The following is a 24309-nucleotide window of genomic DNA, read 5'->3' as shown; positions in this document are numbered from 1 at the left end:
GAACCCTGCATAAGTGTGAAATGTTGCTGCATGCTTTGAATGTGGGAAGCAGTGGAAAAGACTAAACATGGGTTTTGTTTTGTTTTTTACCGTCGGTGAGAGCCGGCGCCTCGGCGGCGTACGTCAAGCGGAACTTGCTCTTTTTCCAGCTGCGGTGGTTGCTGATGAGCGAGTCGTTGGCCTTCTCGATGTTGACGTCGTCGCCGACGCAGAAAACGTCGCAGGCGGCCTTGAGGCGGGAAAAGATGGCAAAACGGTTTCAACGCACAAGTTGAGCCAATGCACAGCTCGGGGCCCCCATTGGACGCTTTGCACTCTTCCGAAAGAAGCGACAAACTTAACTACTTCCATCTGTTAAGATTATTCATGCAATTCGCCCCAACAATAGCTGCTTTCTACTAGGTTTGAGTTTAAATAGATATATCGATATCGTATCAATATGACTTTTCATAATATCGATATCGTATCAATATGCCTTTTCATATCCCAATATCAATACATAAAACCAATTTTTGTTTTTATTTGCAGCATTGATACTTTTGACTGTCTAAAATAGGTACTGCGTGAACTAAACAGAATTGAAAATCATTGTGAATGATGAATCAAATCGATTCTGGAAATCTGAATCGATATCCAGCCCTACTTTATACCAAGTTAAACATTAACTCATTCACTCCCAGCCATTTTCACTGAAGCAAACTCCGCTTTGCTCCCTGCTGTTTTGCTGGATTTTGACTGATTTTGATTTGATTTATCAGGTAAAAAAAAAAAAAAAAAAAAAAAAGTATAAGTCTATTCTATCTGTTTCCGTTTTGCAGCAATTAGCATTAGAATATAGCTCAGTTTCATCATTATTCACAAATCTGATTAAAACTGTGGGGCAAACAGCTTGTTGCAACATGGCCCTGTTTGATCTCTTATACTCTGCTGCCACCTGCTGGCGGCCATTGCTTCAACTGTTCTCTTCAGTTCAGAGGCTGCATCAAAGCCTTCTGTATGCACTAGCATAAAACAAAACAAAACATAAAAACATAACTACGTCTTTGGGACACAGGTAATATTTAACATAGAACATATTTATACGTTTTTGGGAGCAAATGAGTTAAGTAAAAAGTATCTAAAAATAAGCACAATGATCTTGTCTGACAATTTCATTTGAAGTAAAAAATAACTTGTCAAAGCAAAATAAGCACATTCAGGTTAAATTTAAGAAATTATATCTTAGTTAAGATTTCGTTTTTTGCAGTGTGAAAGCGGTGTTGTCGGGACCCATTGGTTAAAGAAGGTCAGCAGGGTTGGCGCCATGAAAAAAAACAAAAAAAACCATAAAAAAAACAAGTCACCTTAAAAACCTTCTTGGCCCAAGTCCTGAAGGACTCCTCCTGGCCGCACAGCTCGTCGCCCTCCCCCATGCGGAGGATGCGCTCACCCCCGAGCTCCTCGAACAGCGTGTCCACGGCGTGGGCGAAGGCGCAGAAGTGCGGGTAGGCCCGGGAGCCCAGGCCGAACACCGAGAACCTACGTGCACAGAAAAATCGGGCGGGGGGTAGTGTTAATGCTTTGAAAAAGGACCGCCCCCCCCCTCCCCTCCTCAAAGCAAGACATGTAGAAAGTCCTGCCGTTGCCCCCGTTTTGCAATACTTGAGCGGTTTTTGTCGTTTGTTGGCAGGCGCAGCGTTCGAGTCTTTCTTGTCGTTTCTGTCACTCGGCTTTCCCGGGCCGTCGGCGCGGTGGCTGTGTTTCACAAGCAGACGTTTGCGGTCGGACGGGCGCTCAATTGGCCGGGCGCCAAAGGCGGGCCCAAGGATCCCCCCCCCACACACACACCCACACCTTTTAATTGGTTGCCGCCCCGCCAGTCAAAAGCAAAGCGATGATTCAAAAGGAACAATTTGCCTTCCTTTGACGTCACCCTTCATCCGTACATCGTCCTTCCCGACAGCCATTTTGATTGTTGCATCGTGACACCCCAACACCCCGGCAAAAGGATTCTTTGCTGCTTTTCATCCATCAGTCCGTTAATCCGTCCATCCATCCGTCCCAAATCAACCAAGTCAGAAAGTGAAAAGAAAACGGGAATTTTTTTTTAAAGCAGTTGGTCTCCTTCACCTCTTGCATCATCCTGATCATCCAACCATCCTTATTCCCCTTCATTCACTCATCTGTCCATCATCCATCCACTCATCCTTCATTCAAGCAAGCTTTACCAAACCTTTTCTTTTTGCCCCACATTTTATTTTTAACAACGACAGTGTGAAAACCGAGACTGAACTCTCACCGTCTTACAAAAGCAATTGTGCCATCTAGTGGCAGAATAATGACCTCAACACAAATCAATATCACTCCTTTTATTAATTGTGAAATACATCTTTTTAATTTTAACTAAATTTTATGAACTATTATGAAATGACTGTATCAATGACTAAAAGATGCAGCTATATTTCTATTACTCCATTTTACACACACAGAAAAAAAAAATCCTCCAAAAATGCTAATAAACATTCAATATTTGTTTTCAAGGGACAAAGAGGGAGGAATGGGGGAAAAAAATCCAGGAAAAAGCGACAAAAATACAAAATTAGGGGTGTTGAAAATTAGTGCATTAATTTAAAGTTTTAAACGCCACTAATTATTTTTTTTAACACAGGAAATAAATGTAATAATGCATATATTTGTGGAAACTGGGGTTAAGTTATATTTTGCCATTTTAAAAATGCGTAGAATTTCACACATTACTTCATGTTAAAGATTCGATAGCTCTTAACATGAAAAGAAAAATGCACTGCGCTCTCACCAATGTCTTACAAAAGCAATTGTGCCATCTAGTGGCAGAAAAATGACAACAGATATCAATATCAGACACGTTTTTTACGTAGAGTACATCTATTTAATTTTAACTGAATTTTATAAACTATTAAGAAATTACTATATCAATGACTAAAAGACGCTGCCATATTTCTATTAGTTTAATTTTTTTCCACATTTATGTTAACAAGTGTACGAAAGAGAAAAAAAAATATTGTACATTTAGAACAGATATAAAATTTGCGACAAATCGTGAGTTGACTATTGAAGTCATGCGATTAATTACAATTAAAAATGTTAATTTCCTGATATTCAAAATATTAAAAAAAAAATCTACCAATATACGATTACGTAGGTGCTAAACTGCGAATAAGAAGGGATCAATTGTTATTAAAAAGGATGGAAGAGAGACTTAAAAAAAAGAAAAGGGATCAACTGTAGAAATTTTGTAATATCACTATTCACCACTAGATGGTAGACATAGATTTTGTTGGGGGAAAAAACGGTGTCCTGAAAAAGTTTGGCAAAGTCTGCGAAAGCTCAGAAAAACTGAAAGAGGAGGTCGGTCGGTCGGTCGGTCGGTCGGTCGGTCGGTTGGTCATACCTGACGTTGGCGAGCGGCCCGGTGCTCTCAAAGTTGACTTTGGCCTCGGGCTCGTCGCTGGATGACTTCCTGGTGTCGGAGTACGACGACACGCTGTTGAAGCGAATTTTGTAGCTCCTGAGGAAATTGTGAAAAAGACACTTAGCTCCACCCCATTTAGTTTGGTGTCGACAAAAAGAAGAAAATAAATAAATAAATCACTGTGGCGCCAGCTTACTTTCGGTCTTCTGTGTTTGACGTCGGGTGTCGCATCTCCATCAACGCTGCTCCGAATTTCTACGGTGAGAAGTGAGCGATTAAAAAAAACAAAAACAATCAACAGTTGAGGGGGAGTTGGTGGGGAGACGAGGGTGGCAACAAAAACTGCTTTCCAACTTTTTGTTTTGGTTCCCAAAATTGAGTTTTAAGCCATTGCAACATGGCCCTGGCTGATCTCTTATACTCTGCTTCCCCCTGCTGTCCATTTTTTGCAATATCTACCATTGGTTAAAGCGAGCTCTCCATGTCAGAAGGTGTTTAAAAAGCCTTATGTATGCTCGACAAACTATTAAAATATGTATAAATATGTTTTTGGGTTTGGATGAATTGAGAAGCCAGGTTGCCGGTTTCAATTTCAAATTTGGGTTTCAAGTCAGGCTTTATGGCTTCTAATTGGGGATTTAAGCCGTTGGTTAGGGTTTCAAATAAGTGTTGGCCTTTGAAAGTAAGGTTTTGAGCCAATATAAAGATTTCAAAGTAAGTCTTGAAGACATGGTTATAGTTTCTCCACCGCAAAAACTGGATTGATAACATTTCAGGGTTACATTTCGGTGAGTTGATTTAAACTCCTGAAGTGTAATTTTAACATTTTCACAGTTAAATGCTGCCCTGAGAAAGACTTATTTGTACACAATTGTTATTTTTCGAAAATATTTCTTGAACTGTTTTTAATGTGGACCAATATAAACACTTATTAAGTGTTAAATTTAAGTCCATAGGTGTTGATTCAACACTGACAACTTAGCTGTGTAGGGTTTTAAGCCATTCGTGTTGCAAGTCAGGGTTAAACAACAGGTAGGGTTGTCAAATAAATATGTCAATCCAGAGGTAGGTAGGGTTTCAAATTGTAGTTTGGAGCCACGGTAAGCGGTACGGTTTCAAACAAGGGTTTGTCTTTCAAAGTAGGGTTTTAAGTTTTGTTTCGTTATTTTGCGGACACGTTAAATATTCAAACTCGTGCTTTTGTTAACTGCTGGCTGGCGCCGTGGAAGATTTTGCCACTTTGGGTGAGGTCATGGGGAAAAAGGTCAAGGGGCAAAGAGGTCAGTGAGGAAGCCCGACCTCCCCGTTCTCAGGCGGGTCGCCGTTGCCGAAGGTGCTGGTCACCACCAGCACCAGCGTCTCGTGCTCCAGGTCCACCACGTCGTAGTCGTCCATAGACATCACCTGCACACGGACATTCATGTCTTCAATATTCATGTTGCAGTTACGATATATTGCCCAGCCCTAATAAATAAATAAATAAATAAATAAATATACAACAAATAAATATACAACAAATAAATATATAGACAAACATTCAACAAATAAATAAATAAAACAAATATACAACAAATAAATAAAACAAATATACAAAAAATAAATAAATAAAACAAATATACAACAAATAAATAAATAACACAAATATACAACAAACAAATAAATAAAACAAATCTAAAACAAATAAATAAAACTAATATATAATAAATAAATATGAACAAAATATACAACAAATAAATAAAAAAATACGACAATTAAATGAATATAAACAAATATATAACAAATAAATAAATATAAACAAATATATAACAAATAAATAAATATAAACAAACATATATAATATATATACACATACACGAACACATACACAATTTATAAAATTTGATACATAGAGTTTTGCAATCAGAAGTCAGTAAAAATTGTTTTATTTTAAAATCTTAAAAAGGGGTTGGTAACAAAAAAAATGCTTACAATATTGTAAAACCTTATTAAAAAGTCGTCATTTTTGGTCAGTCTTGTGACGCTCGCACCATGTCAGGTCCAGTCACTGCACGCGGGCCACCTCGCCGCCGCTCAAAAGAGGAAACGAGCGCGACGCCAAAGCCGCCGCTGGTGTTTTTGTGTGCTCACCCACACATCCGCATGCCTCCGCTTTGTTATCCGTGGAGGAAAAGACAAACCCGGAGGCAAACGCGCACGTCGCACAATCGAGCTTTTTGGGCCACCTGGGCCGGTGAGCCGAGCGAGCGTGACGAAAAGCTGGGCCGGATGACGCAACGCACGGGCAAGAGTGGCGTACCTTGGCGTCAAAAGCGTGTTTGAAAATTTCACACAGCGTCTTGGCGTAGTCCTGAGACTTGCCCGTCTCAGTGGCAAACAGGATGGTGGCCTTGACCCGCCTGGCCATGGCCGCGCCCATCAGCTTGGCCGAGAACTTCACCGCCCTGCCGACACAAAAGGCAAATTCCGACCTTTAACACTAATCCATTTCCACTGAAGGTTTTTTTTATTTTTTTTGGAAAGCCGTTTAGGGTGGGTTTAAAACAATTTGAATAATTGATATTGAATTAGATTTTCCTTTTTGAGCCTGATATCGATTCATAAAACCATGAATCAATGTGAATAAGTGCAATTTCTGGTGAAATTGCGTGGGAATGCTGAAAGCTGAATGCCTATGAAGGAAAATGAAGGATAAATTATGTTAAAATTACAAAGTAATTACATAACTAGTAATTATTAGTATTAGTAGTAGTAGTAGTAATAGTAATATTATAAAAGGTGTGTATTTAGTGCATTTAGAAATATATTTTTATAAGGGATGCACGATAATGCTATTTTCAGCCGATGCAGATAATCCAATAATTTAGAAAGTGCCGATGTCGATAACTGATAAGCCGATAATTGTTTTGTTTAAAGCTTAGCATTAGCTTAGCATTAGCTTAGCATTAGCTTAACGTGCTAACTTAGCATTAACTTAGCACCAGCATTAACTTAACATCCTAACCTAGCATGCTAAATTAGCATTAGCATTAGCTTAACATTAGCTAAGCATTAACTTAGCAGTATCTTAGTATGAGCATTAGCTTAGCATGCTAAATTAGCATTAGCTTAGCATTATCTTAACATTAGCTTAACATTAGCTTAGCATGCTAACTTAGCATTAACTTAGCACATAAACTTAACATTAGCATTAGCTTAGCCTTAACTTCGCATGCTAATGTAGCATGCTAACTTAATATTAGCATTAGCATGCTCAATTCTTTTGATATTTCTTTAACCCCATAATTCAGGCCAATTATGAAATTCACGGTTGAATTTAAAAAGTATTTTCTTACATTTATGAAAGGCCTGACTTATTGCACTTGAAGAAAATTCAGAATCGACGGGCGATTCTCAGGCCCGCTCTGCACAATATAGGACGAGCGGCTCTTGATTTAGCGTTATGACGACTTATTATTCATGGGGAGTTCACAGGCGAGCACTTACTTGGCCAGTTTCTTGAAGCCGATGGCTCTCTTCTTGGTGGGCGTCCCGTTGACGCCTTTCCACACGTGAGTGTGCCATGGGTCCGCCTGCGGCATATAAAGGGTAAAGGGTTAGGGTGTCAAACCTGGCAATCTTAGAGGGATACTTGACTCATTTTCAGCAGCAAAAAGTTTGTCCAGAATTAATTTTCTAACTTCATTAGTTTACATGTACAATTAATACCTTCAATAAATTACAATTTCCAATTAACTAATCAAATAAAAATAAAAATAATAATAAATTAAAATATAATAATCATTAAAATTTACTTAAATTAAAATTAAATAAATAGTAAATAATAATAAATAATTTATATATAATATTATAAATATTTATGTTTATTATTTTATATACATACATACATAGATACACACACGCTGACTCACCCCCCCCACACACAGATATATATAATAAATAACAATAAAATAAAAAAATTATAAAATAAAAAATAAAATAATTAAATTAAAATTAAATAAATGAAGCAAATAAAATAAAAAATAATAAACAATATATATAAAATATAATTAGAAATATTGTATTTTTATTATATTACTATCATTATATATATATATATATATATATATATATATATATATATATATATATATATATATATATATATATGGATAGATAATAAATAATGAAATAAAATATAAATAAAATTAAATAATAAATTAATTAAATTAAAATGAATTAAAATGCAATTTACAATTAACTTTAAAAACAAATTTTTCCACTTGCTGTCGACTGAAGATGACATCACCTGTGCTGAGTTAGTGGGTAACGATCAATCATGACCAAACCCAGAACGGTACCTCCTTCTTCAGCACAGGTCACGTCATCTTCAGTCGACAGCAAGTGGAAAAATTTGTTTTTAAAGTTATTAAATTGTACAAGAAAAATAATGACATTATCAAATTCATTCTGGACAAAGTTTTTACTGCTGAAAATGGCTCAATGAGTCAAGTATCCTTTGAAACAAGAGTTCGTGTTTCAAGGCAGGTGTGCTGGCCTTTTGCAAGTCGGGTTCGAAGGGACCCACCTGGTACTCAAAGGACGGCGTGAGGCGGTAGTTGAGCATCTCCTGGTGGAAGACGGGCGTGATGCTGCCTGACATGGGCGGCACGATCCACACCCAGTCGCCCGGGCAACCGCCTCGCACGCGGTACTCATTCTCCATGTGCTTCATGAAGGACTCGGTGGCCGAGTGGTGGTCCACAATGGTCACTTTGCACACCTGAGCGGGAACAAAAAAAAAAAAAAAACTGAAAAAGTGCTCGGCCTGGTGCAGTACCGCATCGCCCACAGCGGAGGGCGCACTCCCTGGCTGCTTGGTTCGTATTTGGGTTAGTCGATAGATGGCGCCTCGGGAGTCGACATTGGACATGCATTGAGGTTACGGGTGATCTTTTATACTCTGCTGCCACCTGCTGGCAGTTTGTCTTCAACCGTCCTTTGCAGTTGAGAGGCTGCATCAAAGTCTTCTGTATGCTCCAGCATAATAATAATAATAATAATAATAAAAACGTATAAATACGTCTTTGGGACACTAAACATTTAAAGTAGAAGGTATTTATATGTTTTTGGGAGCAAATAAAACAAGTAAGAGCGTACGATCGTGCTGATGAATATCACCAATACTCTAAGCTGCAAAAGTTGTAACGATTTGGGACATCCCAAACCATCAATTTCAGCATGATTCTTGTCCAGTCGAGTTTCTCAGTCAAAACAAACTGCTGCGTCACTGAAGTGAGTCGGAAGGAGGGAGGCACCTGAAAACTGTAGAGTACGGCGACGTTGATCTCCACCAGGGCTTGGTCTTTCCACAAAGAAGAAGTCTTCCTGGTGTCTAAAGACATCTTCTTGGCGACATCCTGTGGTACCGATACAATCGCAGGGATTGCCGTTATCATTTTCACTATTCAAAAGACCAACAAGAGGGTCCAGTAATGGTCTATACCTCCAGGATGTTGTAACGGGAGCTGTCGCAGAAGTCCCTGACGCCGATCTCGGTGCCCATGTACCAACCGCTGAAGGGGCAGCCGGTGAACTCCAGGCCTCCGATCTCCATCAGCATGTTGGAGACTGCGGGCAGGCTGTACCACTTCAGGTCCAGCTCCTTGAACCACTCGTACCTGGGCACAGCAACAGCAGCATTATGAAAACAGTCAAAACTCCATTGAACCAACATCGGAACTAAACGGATTCCAGATTCAACGGACAAAATCCGCTCACGACTTTGCTATCCAAGTGTAGGAATAATTCCCATACATTCCCATAGCCTAGCTATATGTTATCTTAAAAGAAGCTCAAGAACCAGAACATCTAAACGCAGCAGAATGGTTCGAGACAGTCTGCTCAGGCCGCCTGCTCTTCTGTTAAGAAATGATTGCAAACTTGACCACACATGTACTCAGCAATCTTCCACTCACATGCACACACACATAGACCAACTACTACACTGTGTAAACAGGTAAACAGGTAAACCTGACATCGAGACCAAGACCAGACTTCTGGGAGTCAAGGACGTGTCAAAACCAAGACCAAGACGAGACACCCAAAGCCATCACATTCAATTAAGAAAAAAAAAACAATGACAAGGTTGAACTCAACAGTTAGAGCATTCCCAGTCAAAATGAATCAATTAATCGACAAGTAATCGAATGTCCATTTAGTCGACAACTATTATAATCGAGTAATCATTTGAAGCTATTTTTACATGTAAAATTATCTTCTGATTTCAGCACATCAACAGTTATTGTTTACTGATTTCTGTAGTTCTTCATAAAAGAAGACTGATTATCTTCTATGTTGAATCAAAATAAGACATTTTCATTTACAAAACAATAACCGAACATAGTACAACATCAATCACTCTTTTTTTTTTTTTTTTTTTTTTTTTTAAATCACTGTATGAATTCGGGATGTAACGATACCGGCAATATGGTGATATCACAATATTAAAACTGCTACAATATATTGTCGTCGTCATGTCACAATATTAAAAGCAGGACATCTGTTAAAAAAGTCGGGTTGATTTCCATTTGTACAGTTCTAGCATCCTCTGGTGGCTAGTTCTTTTTTAATGCAGTTTAAGGCAATTTTTTTTTTTTTTTAATGCAGTTTAATTCACAAGGCATGTTTTGGCCTTTATATGTTAAAAATCCAAATGAAGGGTAACGTAATATGCTAGTGACTCAATGTGAGCTTGCATTAGCAATTAAGTGCCTCAATATATTATATTTATATATTTAGGATATAATATTTTTATATTTTTGATTGCTGTAATGTACAGAAGCACAATATTATGTTTTTTTTCTTTAGTATAAACAAATTTTTTTTACAATATTGTGACCTTTTTTTATATCTTATATTTTATAACTTCCCCACGATATCGTGATAATTATCGTATTGTGACCTTTATATTGTGATATCGTATCGTGATGTTTGTATATCGTTACATCCCTAATATTAATATGAAGTACGAAATAAACACCAATCGCTGGTTAATAAACCGTAATCAGGGAAAAAAAAAATGTTTTTTACACTATAATGCAAATTTATAATGAAACCAATTAAGTGATTAATTGATTAAAAGATGTCGATAAATCTTCTAAGCGTAACCTGCAGAAAATGTTGGCCGTTTTTTTTTGGAGCACTTCAATTTAACGGACAATCGGCTTTTACGGATGACCCCTACCCACCTGTTAATCGGTTCCCCAACTGGCAAACGGGAGTGCGTAGCCAAAAGAAGCATTAGAGCAAATAAGCCACTTTTGGGCCTCCCTTCGGCTCTGCCGGGAGACTGACATCCACCCGCCGAGCCAGCCGCGGGCTCGCAATTGGCTGCTGTTGCACAATTTGCGATGACCCCAAAATCATCCAGGCAAAAATTTTGTGTCATGAAACCGTGCTTATAAATGCTAACCGTCTCACACAACAGGAATAAACATGTTAGATTAGCATGGATTTTAAAAATAGAAGGGCCAAAACATGCCTTGTGAAAATTTAACTGCACTTAAAAAACTAGCCACCAGAGGGTGATAGAACTGCACAAATGGAAATCAACCCGACTTTTTATTAAAAGATGTGCTGCTTTAAACTCATTCACTCCCAGCCATATTCGCGAAAGCAACCCACTTCACTCCCGGCTGGATTTTGACTGATTTTGACTGATTTTGCAATGCCCACAAAATTGTTCTGTGTTCTGTGGCTATAAAAATATCTGTTTCTGTTTTGCAGCAATTAGCATTAGAATATAGCTAAATTTAATCATTATTCACAAACATGTTTAAAACTGTGGGCAAAACAGCTTGTTTTCAAATGGCCCTCGTTGATCTCTTATACTCTAATACCACATGCTGGCCATTTTTTGTAATAACTACCATTGCTTTAAGTTCAACCTCTGTTCTCTTCTGTTCAGAGGCTGCATCAAAGCCTTCTGTATGCATAAAAAGCATAAAAAACCTAAAAACCTAAAAAAAATAATAATATGTCATTGGGAAACAGGTAATATTTAAAATAGAAAGTATTTATACGTTTTTGGGAGCAACAGAATTAATATCGTGACATGACGACGGCGATATATTATGGCAGTTTTAATATCGCAATATCACGATATTACCATTATCATTAACATCCCTCGTTATTGCCTGCATGTAAACGTCGTCAGTGTTTTTTTTATTTTACTTTTTTTATTTTTGATGACCATGTGGTGCGACTCACTTAGGGTGTGTGATGGGGACCTCCAGGACCAGGTCTTCGGGCAGTTCAAAGAGTTCTGGGTCATTGCCATTGGCCTGCAGCAGGAGGGGCAACACGTCGAAGCGACCCTTGGGTGCCTTCCAGCCCAGCTGCATGCAAATCTGAAATGAATAAATAAATAAATAAATAAATGCATAACATTAAAAAAAAAAAAAAAAAACACACAAAAAAAACGGCATCTGTTCTCGCATCCCAAGAAATGCAACAAAACTGGACACCAATTATAAATCCATCCATCCATCCATCCATCCATCCATCCATTTTCTGAACCGCTTGTTCCTCACAAGGGTCACGGGGGTGGGCAGTAGACGGGGTCCACCCTGAACTGGTTGCCAGCCAATCGCAGCCAATTATAAATGGATTGGGGGAAAAAAATAAAAAATAAAAATGGGGCTGGGGGTTGTTTTAAATGATAATAATAATAATAATAATAATAATAATAATAATAATAATAATAATAATAATAATAATAATAGTAATAATAATAATAATAATAATAATAATAATAATAATTTAGATTTAGAATTTTAGAAAAGTCTGCCACATTTTTTTGCTTCGATTCAATCGACGTTGTGTGTGCACCTTAGCCATCAGGGGGCAGTATAACAGAAAAGGATAGATGGCCGCGACTCCTCAGTGACCTGCAGACATACTGGTCACTCTTTACAGAGGATCAAGAATATATGCCAGTGAGGTTAGTAACCGCCACCGCATTGATGCCGTTTATTAGCCTGTCAATGGCATTTTGCATTGTTTGTTAGCATTAAGCTAAGCAGACTTTGCAAAGGTAATATGCGGTCACTCATATCTCAAGGTAACACTTTGTAGTGATCTTTCACTCATTCCCGACTCGTGAATCATTACAACAGGATTTTCAGTGGACCATTTCGTAAATAATCGGAAAAAATGAGTCAAGTTGTAAGAAACGGTTTCAACAAGCGAGTGTGCACCTCGGTGAATTCCACATTGGCGGGGTCTCCCAAGATGCTCCCGTCAGGCTGTTTGTAGCCGGCGTACCGGATCAGCTGACTGTTCCACACGCGGTAGTCGTGCTTGCCGTCCGTCCTCTGAGGGAAGATGGTAATGGCCGACCTGCGATGTCACAAAAAATAAAATAAAAAATACAACGTTAATTTCATATGGCGTTTCATACTGTATGTTAGCATTAAGCTAGCAGATATTTTAACTCCAATATGTTAACAATGTTGAATTCTCTTTTGTTCGTGTATCCGTGTTTTTTGTTTGTTTTTGTTTGCTAATGGAAATTAGCCTGGCTATGGAGTTTTATGTTTACATGTTAGCATTAAAGCAACACTAAGGAACTTTCAGTTTACGTTGATTATGGCAGTGCCATATGGACAAAAGCGGTATTGTTATGCCTGAAAGAAGCACACATTTCCCATGAGGACAAGCACATTGCGTAGTTTTTTTTTATTTTTATTTTTTTTTTTTAGCTCACGTCAGCGAGTGAAAGCCTGGCCAATGTTGGTGCTTTTATCCGGGAAGCTTCCCATTTTCTTTTTGGGCTCCTCAGACAAAACTTTTCAGTTGTTTTGCAGCTTCTGCCAGGAAAGCAGTAATCCTGCGTCGACATTCAAGTTGACTTTGTAAAGAATGGCGGAAGGGGGAAATGACGTACGCCATAAAGCAGTCAGCACATTTGTATTTTTTTTTTGTGTGGTAGTGTTCCTACCATCCTACTCAAAGTTGCTTAGTGCCAGTAAAAATGGTACAGACCCACTCGGGCCAGGGCAAGGGCACCATTCTGCTGAAGCATTCCCACATATGTAATTGTGATTTTTATTCTCCACACGTTTTTGCCACGTAAAAACTCCCACATAATACTTACAATTTACATTGTTCAAATTTCAACTAACTTAAAAAAATTCTGGGGTATATCTGGGGTATATATATCGTCTGATTCCACATTACTTACAGTATTTGTACATTTAATATCAACTGTTCCCCATTCATTTTCAATGGGACAGACACTGAACTTTTTCTAAGTATCACTTTCCACACCCACTTCCATACATACAACTTATCATTACCAGGTGTCTGATACTGCTCGGTGGCACCGTTTGTAAAGCACATTGTCCAGTGTAACCAGGAGGTTATAATTGCATAATTTATCTCAATTTACTTCATAAGCATTCCACATGCATTCAAATCTTAGCATTCAGCTTTCAGCATTCCCACGCAATTTCTCCAGAAATTACACTTAATCTAGTTATGAAATGTGGTAGAACTTTTTGAGTTGTTTGCTTGTTAAATTCTCTTTTTTGAGTCATTTTTTGTCAGTTATGCTCATTTTTGTTAGCCTCTCTATAGAGTAATGAGCTATATGTTAGCTTTAAGCTAGCAGACATATGGAATGCATATAACTTTTGACTTTGTTGATAGAACTTTTTGCGTTGTTTGCTTTTTGAATTCTGTTTTGTTTTTGTGTCTTTTTTGTGAGTTATGCTCATTTCCGTTAGCCTCTCTATGGCGTAATGAACTATATGTTAGCATTAAGCTAGGAGACTTGGGTTATTATGGAATCTGACAAAACTTTTTTTGTTTGTTGAGAGAACTTTTTGTTTGTTGAATTCTCTCTTTTTTGCATCATTTTTTTTTAGTTCTGCTCATTTCTGTTACCCTCTTTATAGAGTAATGAACGATATGTTAGCATTAAGCTAGCATACTTAAGTTATTATGGAATGTGATAGAACTTTTTTGAGATTGTTTATAGAACTTTTTGAGTTGTTTGCTTGTTGAATTCTCTTTTGTTTTTGTGATTTATGCTCATTTCTGTTAGCCTCTCTATGGAGTAATAAACTATATGTTAGCATTAAGCTATCAGACTTTGGTTATTATGGAATGTGGTAGAACTTTTTTGAGTTTGTTGATTGTACTTTTTGAGTTGTTTGCTTGTTGAATTGAGCATTCAGCTGAAAGACTATTATGTGATGTGATTAAAAATTGGGACCAATAGTGAGCATTGGGTCATTTGTGTTGAGCCATTCGTTAACCAACCAGTAGGGTTCATTTACAGCCGAGCAATCTGCCGCTTGTGCAATCTCGCGCTACATTCAGCTAGCTTATTGAGACCGATGAACAAGGAAAACTCCTCCGACAAGGCGTAGATGATAAAAACAAAACAAATTCCCTCAAGTGAAGCTCGTTGTCCGTTTTGTCGCCGCACCAAACGGAGACGCGCCGCCGAGTCTTCACTCCCCTGAAGGTCAGGCCGCGGTTAACGAGCGTGATGCCGTCGAGCGGAGATGAAATGTCACATGTAATTACGAGTGGCGTGATGGAGAGTCGCTGACGGACTCACGGACGGACGCACGGACGGACGCTGGCTTTGATTTGCTTTTTTGTTTACCTCAGGTTGCCCTTGTTGGTGGCGTACTTGATGTGGTTGCAAATGTAGTTGTACATTCCATGAGCTGTTGTGCAGTCCCTTGCGTCGAAAACCTGCAATAAAAAAAAAAAAAAAAAGTATACATTTCAACATTTATATACATTTCAACATTTATACAGAAAATGATAACACCGATTTGTAACTATAGTTTTGCACGCAAGACATTTAATACAACGGCGTCTTTATTAATTGTTTAAACAAAACATGTTTAACTGACGTTTGCGTGAATTTTCGTCAGTTTTATTTTCAATTGTTAGTCAATTTTAGTTATCGTTATAGTCTCAATGAAAGGCTTCTAGTTTAGTTTTCATTAAATTTTCATCTGAAAAAAAAAATTGTGACGAAAATGATCACTATGATATACAAATTATCCATTTTGACTTACTGTTAAAAATAAATAAATAATAAAAATAAAAATAAAATAAAAAACCTTCCAGACTTTCAATCTTGAGGCACCACAATGGGCCGCTTCATGGTCTACGTCACAATGATGTCACAGTGTTTACTGGAGGCAAAAACAACTTGCCGCTGCCTGCCGTCTGTAGAAAATGTCGTCTTGTTGTGTTTTTGGTTGTCAGAACCATAAAAGCACCAACAAAATCTTGAAATTCTACTGCATCCCAGCCTCTGCCAGTGAAGTAATCGCAGACGGCTGTGGTTAAATGCGATTAGGCGAAAGGACTGGACTGAGGCTATCATCAACAATGCTCGTGTTTGCAGCGCACACTTCATATCAGGTAAGATTAAACAGATTCAGCCTGGACAATCATATGGGCTAGACTTAGTTATGAGTGAAATTACTTAAATTATTTCTGGGATTCTTTTTACATGCATGGACTTACAAATAGTCCGTGTTTACATGCTACATGCGCAAATGCTAACCGCTAGCTAACCAAATGTTAGCTGTATGTTTCATTTTTGTCGAGGCGAAAGCCCCCACAATGGTTCCGATAACTTCTTGTAAAATTTTTGTAGGAAAGGTACATGCCTCGTATAGCCTCGTCTTCTGCCTCTGTCGTTGACTTGGCAGCACTTGCGACCGCACGACACAAAAGTCCTCACTCTTCATTCGGAAGATAAAAAACAATCGGTTCACCTCACCTGTAGTTTGGACCACTGGATCCTCCCGACGCAACGGGCGGCGTTCCTCCAGGCGTGCTTGGCTCCGTAGATGAGCTCCGTGTCCTTGAGCTGGTACGTCCCCGAGGCCTCGATCTCCTTGGTTACCTCCTCCAGCCGGTCCGCGTGAGCCTTTGAAGTGTACCTGTGCAAAAATCAGGCGGCGTCAAGAACGGGCGCACACATCTCATCAGAAATAAATCAGCTACTCAATCAAAGGTTAAAAAAAAAATCTCGAAGTCTGATGATTTTCAGTTTTGAAAGTTGTGAAGCCGATGCCAAGGCAAGAGGTGGTGTCATCATCCCCCACACCGCATAAGAATTTCATCCAATTAGAACCCCGAAGGCAGCCATTTACAGAAAGCGCCTGCAGTTGCGAATCAAGAAAAAAATAAAGGGAGAGTGGACTGGACTTACTCGTTTTTACCATTCGGCGACCTAAAAAGTTCACAAGACAATCAACAATACATTCCTTACATGAAAAGCTTTCAAACAGATGGTGTTGGTGTTGCGTTCACATTGTTGTTAAAATTGGATCAGATCTGGATTCAACTTGAAAAGCATCACAAACATTCAAACAAAAACTAAAAGTTCACAAGGCAATCAACAAAACATTCCTTACATGAAAACCTTTCAAACAGATACAGTGTTAGTGTTGCGTTCACACTGTTGTCAAAATTAGATCCGATCAGGATTCAACTCGGAAACTTTTGAATCCATTTGCCTGAATCAAAAGTTTCCGAATGTAATCAACTGGATAATCAACTTCATGGACTTGATGAACTGTGTGAAATTTTATCATCTCTGCTGATCCTTAACTATTACTCTTGATTTTATGCGTCCTAGTTTAGTGGGGGCGGGAATTTATAAGCTTTATGCTTCTTCCTGCCAGCCCTTTTTCTTTTCGGTTATCATATGTTAAAATTGTATGTTGAAATGTTTGTTTGTCACAATGCTGTCCGAAAGGAAAAATGAACAAATAAATCAAATCAAATCAAATCAAATCAAATCAAATCAAATCAAACTTGAAAAGCATCACAAGCGGTGCAAAATGCGCTTGGATCAGATTTATGATGAAATGTGTGGGCTCGCTTACAGAAAACAAAATCTTTCTGAACGTTGAGATGAAGCCCCCAAATCCAAACCTAGCAAAGATTTCACTTTCTGGACCTGGATTTGACCCCTCTGGATATTTCTATATGAGAGTCCCCTGAGAATCGTTATTCAACAAATGATTCCAATTGCATCAACTCTGTTGGGAGCCGTTTGCTCATTTCCTAACCAACCATCACGACGGGATTTACATGGTCTTACCTTTTGATGGAAGTGTAGTACTGGTCGATGAAGTCGGTGGCCAAGGTGAGGAGCTCCTCTTTGGTCCGCACTTCGTCCTGCTTGCGGGCGTGCAGGTTGGGCATCATGATGGAACCCTGGCACACGTTTTCAGCGCAGGTGGGCATCTGGAATTCAATCACGCTTATTAGTTTTTAGCATAGTCAGTCAAACTCATTCCGTTTTTATTTAATCAATTTATAGTCTACTATAAATCTTGCATGTTTGTCAAAATAGTCCAAGAAAACATTTTATTCATCTAGTTTTAGTCAACAAAAAATGTTTTAGTCAAGACAATCATTTAAGCCCTGTATTATTATTATTATTATTATTATTATTATTATTATTATTATTATTATTATTATTATTGCCAGCAGATAACGTTGAACATTCCGGATTTAAAACTATGTCACATAAAACTTTCCTCTCATCTTTTTGACTGATTTTGCAGGGTCCATGAAATATCGTGTTCTATTGCAATACAAACATGAAACCTACCAAAGTAAAAGGAAAAAAGTATATTTCTATCTGTTTCTGTTGTAGCAATTAGCATTAGAATATAGCTAAGTTGCATCATTATTCACAAACCTGTTGAAAACACTGGCAAAAAGAGCTTGTTGCAACGTGGCCCTGGCTTATCTCTTATGCTCTGCTGACACCTGCTGGCCGTTTTTTTTTTGAATATCATTGATTTAATCGACCTCTTCATGTCAGAAGCTGTATTTCCTTCTGTATGCTCTAGCATAAAAAAACCATTAAAAAAAAAAAAAAAAAAAAAAAAAAAGTATAGATAGGTTTTTGGGAGTGAAGGAAAAGTATTAAAAATGTATTTATACGTTTTTGGGTTTGAATGAGTTAATGAGGGTTTTAGTCTCCTCTAGTCTTAGTCCGGTGAAAAATGTGTGTTGAAATGATTGTTTAGTTTTCATTAACGAAATTAACACTATTGCTGAAGGGTCTGCTTTAAAAAAAATCCAATGGGGTGCTACTTAGGCAAGTTTGGGGACACGGATGCTTCTAACCAAAATGGCTGACTTTCTGTGGAGTTTCTCGCATTTGCGGGTCTACTCATGACTTAATTACTTACATGAGTACTCTGCTGCCACCTGCTGGCCATTTTTTGTAATAACTAACATTGATTTAAACGACCGCTTCATGTGAGGAGCTATATCAAAGCCTTCTTTATGCTCTAGCATAAAAAAACCCCAGTAAAACAAAAAAAAAACAAAAAAAAAAACAAAAAAAAAAACAAAACGTATAAATATGTTTTTGGGATTGAAGGAAAAGTTTTAAAAAACATTTATACGTTTTTGGGTTTGAATAAGGTCAATTTGGGTTTAATAAGGGGTTTAGTCTCATCTAGTCTTAGTGTGGTGACAAATGTGTGTTTATGAAATGATTTTTGTTTAGTTTTCGTTGACGACATTTACACTATTGCTTCAGAGTCTGCTTAAAAAAAACATCCAATGGCTGACTTCCTGCGGAGTTTCTCACATGACTCCTTAAACCTTTTTTTTTTGTGGGTCTACTCATGACAGACAAACGGATCAAATTTCACAACTCTGAGAGAAACTGGCATCATGCAAAAAAAAATAAGTTGTTCTTCTCAATTCCAATAAAAGGCCATTTAAAAAAAAAAAAAAAAAATTTATGCCGATGACGGCAAACGTCCCGAGGGTCTTATACGACTACTTTTTGCGTGAGACGGCTGACATGCGATGGAGGCGGTGAGTCACGACGTCTGCGCCGCGACAGGACGAAGCGTGGAAAAAAAATCCGGACCGAGACGAAACGGAAAAGGAGGAAGCCATGCAAACAGAGAGTCCACTCGGATGATTCTAACTAACGTCAGCTGTCGTTTCGTCTCGTTACGCCAGACGATGACGGGCTGCCACAGCCACTCCGGTGTCACTCCAAACATGGCTCGTCTCGGGGAAAGGACGCGCTCGCTTGCTCGCTCGCTCGCGACGGCCAAAATAAACTGTTGGCCAAACACCGCAAGGAAATTGGGCGGATGGATCAAATGAGCGGAGATTTCTGGCAGCCGCTTTTCAAGGCGCTTTGACTGATATTTGCAGACGCACACAATATTATCATCGGAGATAATACGAGCAACCTTTTTCGCCACTTTGTTCTACCTTTTAATTTGAACAATTAGCAGTACACATTGTGGTTTTTACCCCCCCCCCCAAAAAAAAAAAAATCTTCTGTTTTGAACCAAAAAGTGGCGAAAACAAGCAGAAGAGGGACTTTGATGCCAATATTGTATGCTGCCTTTGTGACGCCTCAAATGATAAAACAACAACTAGTTTTCCGTACAGCTTCCGTACGGCTTCCGCAAGGACTGCAATTCACACCTCGTGCGTTGCGTGTCCGACTGACCACAAATTCACGTGGGGTTCACGCTGGAGAGTTGAGTTCGCCCAATAACAACCATGTATAGAGAGTCCAATTTGTAAACAATAGCCACGCTTGTCTGTTGTCACATCGATAGCTTTTTGGACATTATTTCTGGGACTTCTAACCATGTGGCTGTTCTACCATGGGTACATACGTTTTGTGTTTAAATTGTGTTATTTTCTCATGTTTAATTTATTCTGAGCTCATTTTTTGTCTTAAATGTCCGACTCATGTCATGCTATGTAGCTAGCTAGCTTCCCTCCAAAAAAAAAAAAAACGAGTTCGCAAACGGTTTTATTTTGAAATATACCGGATTTACCTTGATGCGAGACACCCGTTTCCTGCTCGTGTAATTTTTTCAACTTCCCGAAATTCCGCATGCGGCGTCCGGAAGAAATAGAACGCTTGCGGAAACCTTCCGCATCGCCGCAGTCGTTCTGCATCGCCGCCGACGCACCGCACCGCAGGTGGTGTAAATTAGCACGTAAACTTGAATGCGTTCTATCCTTGCGGCGTCAGTACGGCCGCCGTACGGAAAACGCACCGCGTCCATTCCCCAAGGAACTGTTCAGACCACATGGTCAATGCTCAATTCCGATTTTTTGAAGTTTATTTTGTAACCTGGCAATAGCCAGCTGGATATTACGCTTCACTCAATTGTGTTCTCCGCAATATCCATCTGGTTGGGAAAAGGCGGGACAGTCTGTACATTAACTCCAGCTCATTGGACGATGCGACGTTCTACACGTTTGTTTTAACCAATCACGGCCATGGCTGAAAATTCCGTCTTTGTTCCTGCCGAAGGGGGGGAAAGCACAAACATCTTTTGCAAGGGTGACACTTGCACGATTTTGTGGCACGAATTGTCACGACTCAGTGTGAGAACTAGTCGTAAAGTGGCGTGAAGTGTGCGTAAACCCGTCGTGACTGCGTGCCATGTCGGGGCAAAAATTTTTAAATAATAGGGGTTGGGGAGGCCCCCTTTTTATATGGCGTGCCCAGGTCGGCACGACACCTTCCGAGTTCCGCGAACTCGTCGTGCAAACGCGGGAAGTGCGTAAACTATGCAAAACTATGCGCAAACTATGCGTGAAATCGTCGTGCCAGTTCATGTCAATGTGAACATGAATGGTCACGCATTCATGAACTCGTCGTGAACAGTGCGGGATCCTCCCAGTTCGTGCCTCAAAATTGCACGACTTGCCACGAAAAGATCGTGGCCAAAAGTCGTGCATGTGTTAGCCTTGCAATAGCAGCTAGAAACGCACGCACCTCCTCTCGCTGTTCAACATTCAACAAGGAAACGGTGAGTCATTCTGCAAGAACACAATTCATCGTAGCGCCCATTTGTCCATGTTAGGTTTGTTTGTTAGCTCCGGCATCGGCGCTGGCTTCCGACCAATCACAGAGGATATCGGCGGATATCAGCGCGAGTGGTACAAGTTGTATTCTCCGGGGTTTGTGAACTCACAAATACTGCCAGAATTCATCTTGCGAGAGCAAGGTTAATTATTTTGAGTAAGTATTCACATTAACTATTAATTGCGACCTCAGTCTGTCTGCAGTGCGAACGTTACGTGTCCCCAAAGTGACCCTCATGCCTAGAAGAAGATGCGTCACAACACATCTCTTCTGCATCTTCGGCGTTTACCCCATCTCAAGCCTGGTAGATATCTAAAGATTTTTCAAATCTTAAAATATTTTTTATCTTTGTCAGATGCCACACATAAAGATTAAAAAATCGGGCATTTCACAGCTTTGGTCGTATTGTGTGTATTGTGCGCAGATAATCTCATCACAGCTCCCTCACAAACCTAAAGATTATCATCTTAACACTCATCAAAATTCCAGTCCGCCGCGAGAGACCTCTCGCTCAATTATACGTGATCTAATCAAAACCGGAAGGGGGAAAAAAACCAACTGAAACGACGAGACACACCATGGAAGACAACAAACGCGACGAACTGGAAGTAGTGATGGTGGTTGGCGGACTACTTCTCCCACAAGCTGGTCCTCCATGGTAGAGGTCCACCGGACTTTGTGCTTTTGGACATGCTTTCTGATATGCTTGTTTTTGTATACGCACACTTCCCATCTTTTTCAGTTAAGGCGCCTCTTGATTGGCTACATTCCGTTTGACATCACAGTTGATGGCGCAGGCAAACCTCCACGTCCCCGCAGACGTTAAGATTTTTGTTGTAAATATTGAACATGTTCATTATTTAAGATTCTCGGCCCCGACTGGCTTTGGACCCAATTAACGGGACAAATCCACTCTTAACGCATCTCACATATAAAGATAATTTTATAAGATAATCGTATAAGACAAAAGATTGTCGGGCGTTTGACGTCCTTGGTCGGGAAGGGGCAATATCGGGACAAAAACAGCCCCATTCTCTTTATGTGTGAACCAGGCTTCACGGAGACCTCTCTCTCTTTTTTTTTTTTTTTTTTCCCCTCCCCTAATGATGATGTCATGTCATCGCAGAATGAATGAGCCGTCTACGTGGCTACTAATATCACCACAAATGTCAACTTTATGCTTCATGTATATATATATATATATATATATATATATATATATATATATATATATATATATATATATATATATATATATATATATATATATATATATTAGGGGTGTGAATTGCCTAGTACCTGACGATTCGATTCGTATCACGATTCACAGGTCACGATTCGATTCGATACCGATTAATCCCGATACGAATTTATAAGTCGATTGTTGCGATTTTTTTTCATTCAAATTTAGAAAATACTAATCAGTAAGCTTGTAGAGTGTAAGATTTATAAGAAAATGTATTATTTATTTATCTGAAATTTCAGTCTTATAGAGGTTGTAATCTGTTTCATGTTTGAACAGCATTAAAATAAAATATTAAGGCTTAATGTTCCGTTCATATAACATTCTTCCATGCTCGTTTTGTTGAATATTTTTCCATTAAAAATGGAAGTTTAAAAATCGATTCACACACACACAAAAAAAAAAAAAAAAAGGCAATGATGATAAGACATTGAATCGGTAAGACTACCGAATGAACAATTCTGAGCTCTTCGATTTTTTTTTTATTGAATCGATTCGAGAATATATATATATATATATATATATATATATATATATATATATATATATATATATATATATATATATATATATATATATATACATACATATATCCTCGTCGCTTTGGGAAAGCTTTCCCACTGTTTTGTTTCATGTTTACAACGTTCCGTCCTCGTCGCTTTTGTTCACATGGAAGATGACCCGGAAGTGTTTACGGCACAGCTAAGGTGACATGGTAGGCGAAAAAAACAACTTTGCGTTCCCTCGCAAAGATTGCGAGATTGCGAGGGAACGCAATCTTTGATTTTTTTTTTTTCCTCTACCATGTCACCTTAGGGGCTCCGTAGTTTATCACTACAGTCGGTTCACAAACTGGAATTTCACAGACAAGCTTTCCTCGACGCCAAACCGTGGAAAAACATACCGGATGAAGTATTTGCCGGTAATGAAGAAGTGGTTGGATTGCAGCTGACGTGTAGAAAGCGCCACCAAGTTAAAAGTGTAAATGGGGGGAAAAAAAAAAGTGAGAGCACACAGCTAAAAATAAGAGGATATACGGCATTAAAAGGCGAAAGATTAGAGCGGGGCGAACGAGGCGAGTGTGAGAGGTGACGGCGGGGGAAAAAAAAAAAAAAAAACAGATGAGAAAAGGGATGTTAAAAATAAAAGCAAATTGGGGGCATTGAGGCCCTGACCCTTTTTTGGAGGCGGATGCGTATCAAATGCGCTATGCTAATAAAAAACAGACCGCTCGCCACTTGCCTGCTTATCGAGAGCCGGCCGGGCGGCGTTATCCAATCGCGTGGCAACTTCCTGGTTGCCTGGTAACTGCCGACAACTGTCAATAGTGGAGCCGGTCGCCGTGCAGCCGCTTTTGGAGGACAGCGCTCAAATGCGCCTTTGTCTGTTCAATACTTTTTTTTTTTTCTCTCTTATTAAGTTTGCTTGACGAGTGTCAACAGGACTCAAAACAGATTTGCATTCCGACGCCTTTGCGACGCCGAGCGGATGTTTTTGGCCCGCCTGTCGCATTCCGTCATCGGGCCGAGCGAGCGCATGGTTTATTGGCCCTCGCCATTGGACTGCTTGAGACCCGCCTCAAATACAGACACACGCCCCAACACTAGTTAGACATGTGATACTCTCTCTCTGTCTCTCTCTCTCTCTCGCCATCTCTCTCCATCTCTTTCTCTCTGTCCATCTCTATCTCTCCATCTCGCCCTCTCCCTATCTCTCCCGCTATCTCTC

At 39.2% G+C, this 24309-nt stretch overlaps 1 protein-coding gene across 4 annotated transcripts in view; it reads right to left on the bottom strand.

The window, feature by feature from the left end:
• Positions 1-24309, bottom strand: part of nos1 (nitric oxide synthase 1 (neuronal)) — a 72337-nt gene that overhangs the window by 18073 nt on the left and 29955 nt on the right. For 2 of the 4 annotated variants that reach the window (XM_077521103.1, XM_077521106.1), the window contains 17 exons: positions 17559-17704; positions 16662-16682; positions 16227-16389; positions 15087-15178; positions 12667-12808; positions 11678-11817; positions 8913-9087; positions 8725-8826; positions 7995-8189; positions 6914-6999; positions 5727-5871; positions 4730-4834; positions 3627-3685; positions 3410-3526; positions 1642-1734; positions 1344-1518; positions 91-229 (listed from right to left, as the gene is read on the bottom strand). In XM_077521103.1, the coding sequence (XP_077377229.1) occupies positions 91-229; positions 1344-1518; positions 1642-1734; positions 3410-3526; positions 3627-3685; positions 4730-4834; positions 5727-5871; positions 6914-6999; positions 7995-8189; positions 8725-8826; positions 8913-9087; positions 11678-11817; positions 12667-12808; positions 15087-15178; positions 16227-16389; positions 16662-16682; positions 17559-17704 (2095 nt within the window). The remainder of the gene's footprint in view (positions 1-90; positions 230-1343; positions 1519-1641; positions 1735-3409; positions 3527-3626; positions 3686-4729; positions 4835-5726; positions 5872-6913; positions 7000-7994; positions 8190-8724; positions 8827-8912; positions 9088-11677; positions 11818-12666; positions 12809-15086; positions 15179-16226; positions 16390-16661; positions 16683-17558; positions 17705-24309) is intronic. The other 2 variants (XM_077521104.1, XM_077521105.1) reach the window with 2 other exon arrangements.

Source organism: Festucalex cinctus, chromosome 5 (assembly GCF_051991245.1).
Source record: "Festucalex cinctus isolate MCC-2025b chromosome 5, RoL_Fcin_1.0, whole genome shotgun sequence".
NCBI classification, from domain to species: domain Eukaryota; kingdom Metazoa; phylum Chordata; class Actinopteri; order Syngnathiformes; family Syngnathidae; genus Festucalex; species Festucalex cinctus.
The sequence above is the reverse complement of the archived record's forward strand: the minus strand, read 5'-3'. Positions and strand labels throughout refer to the sequence as shown.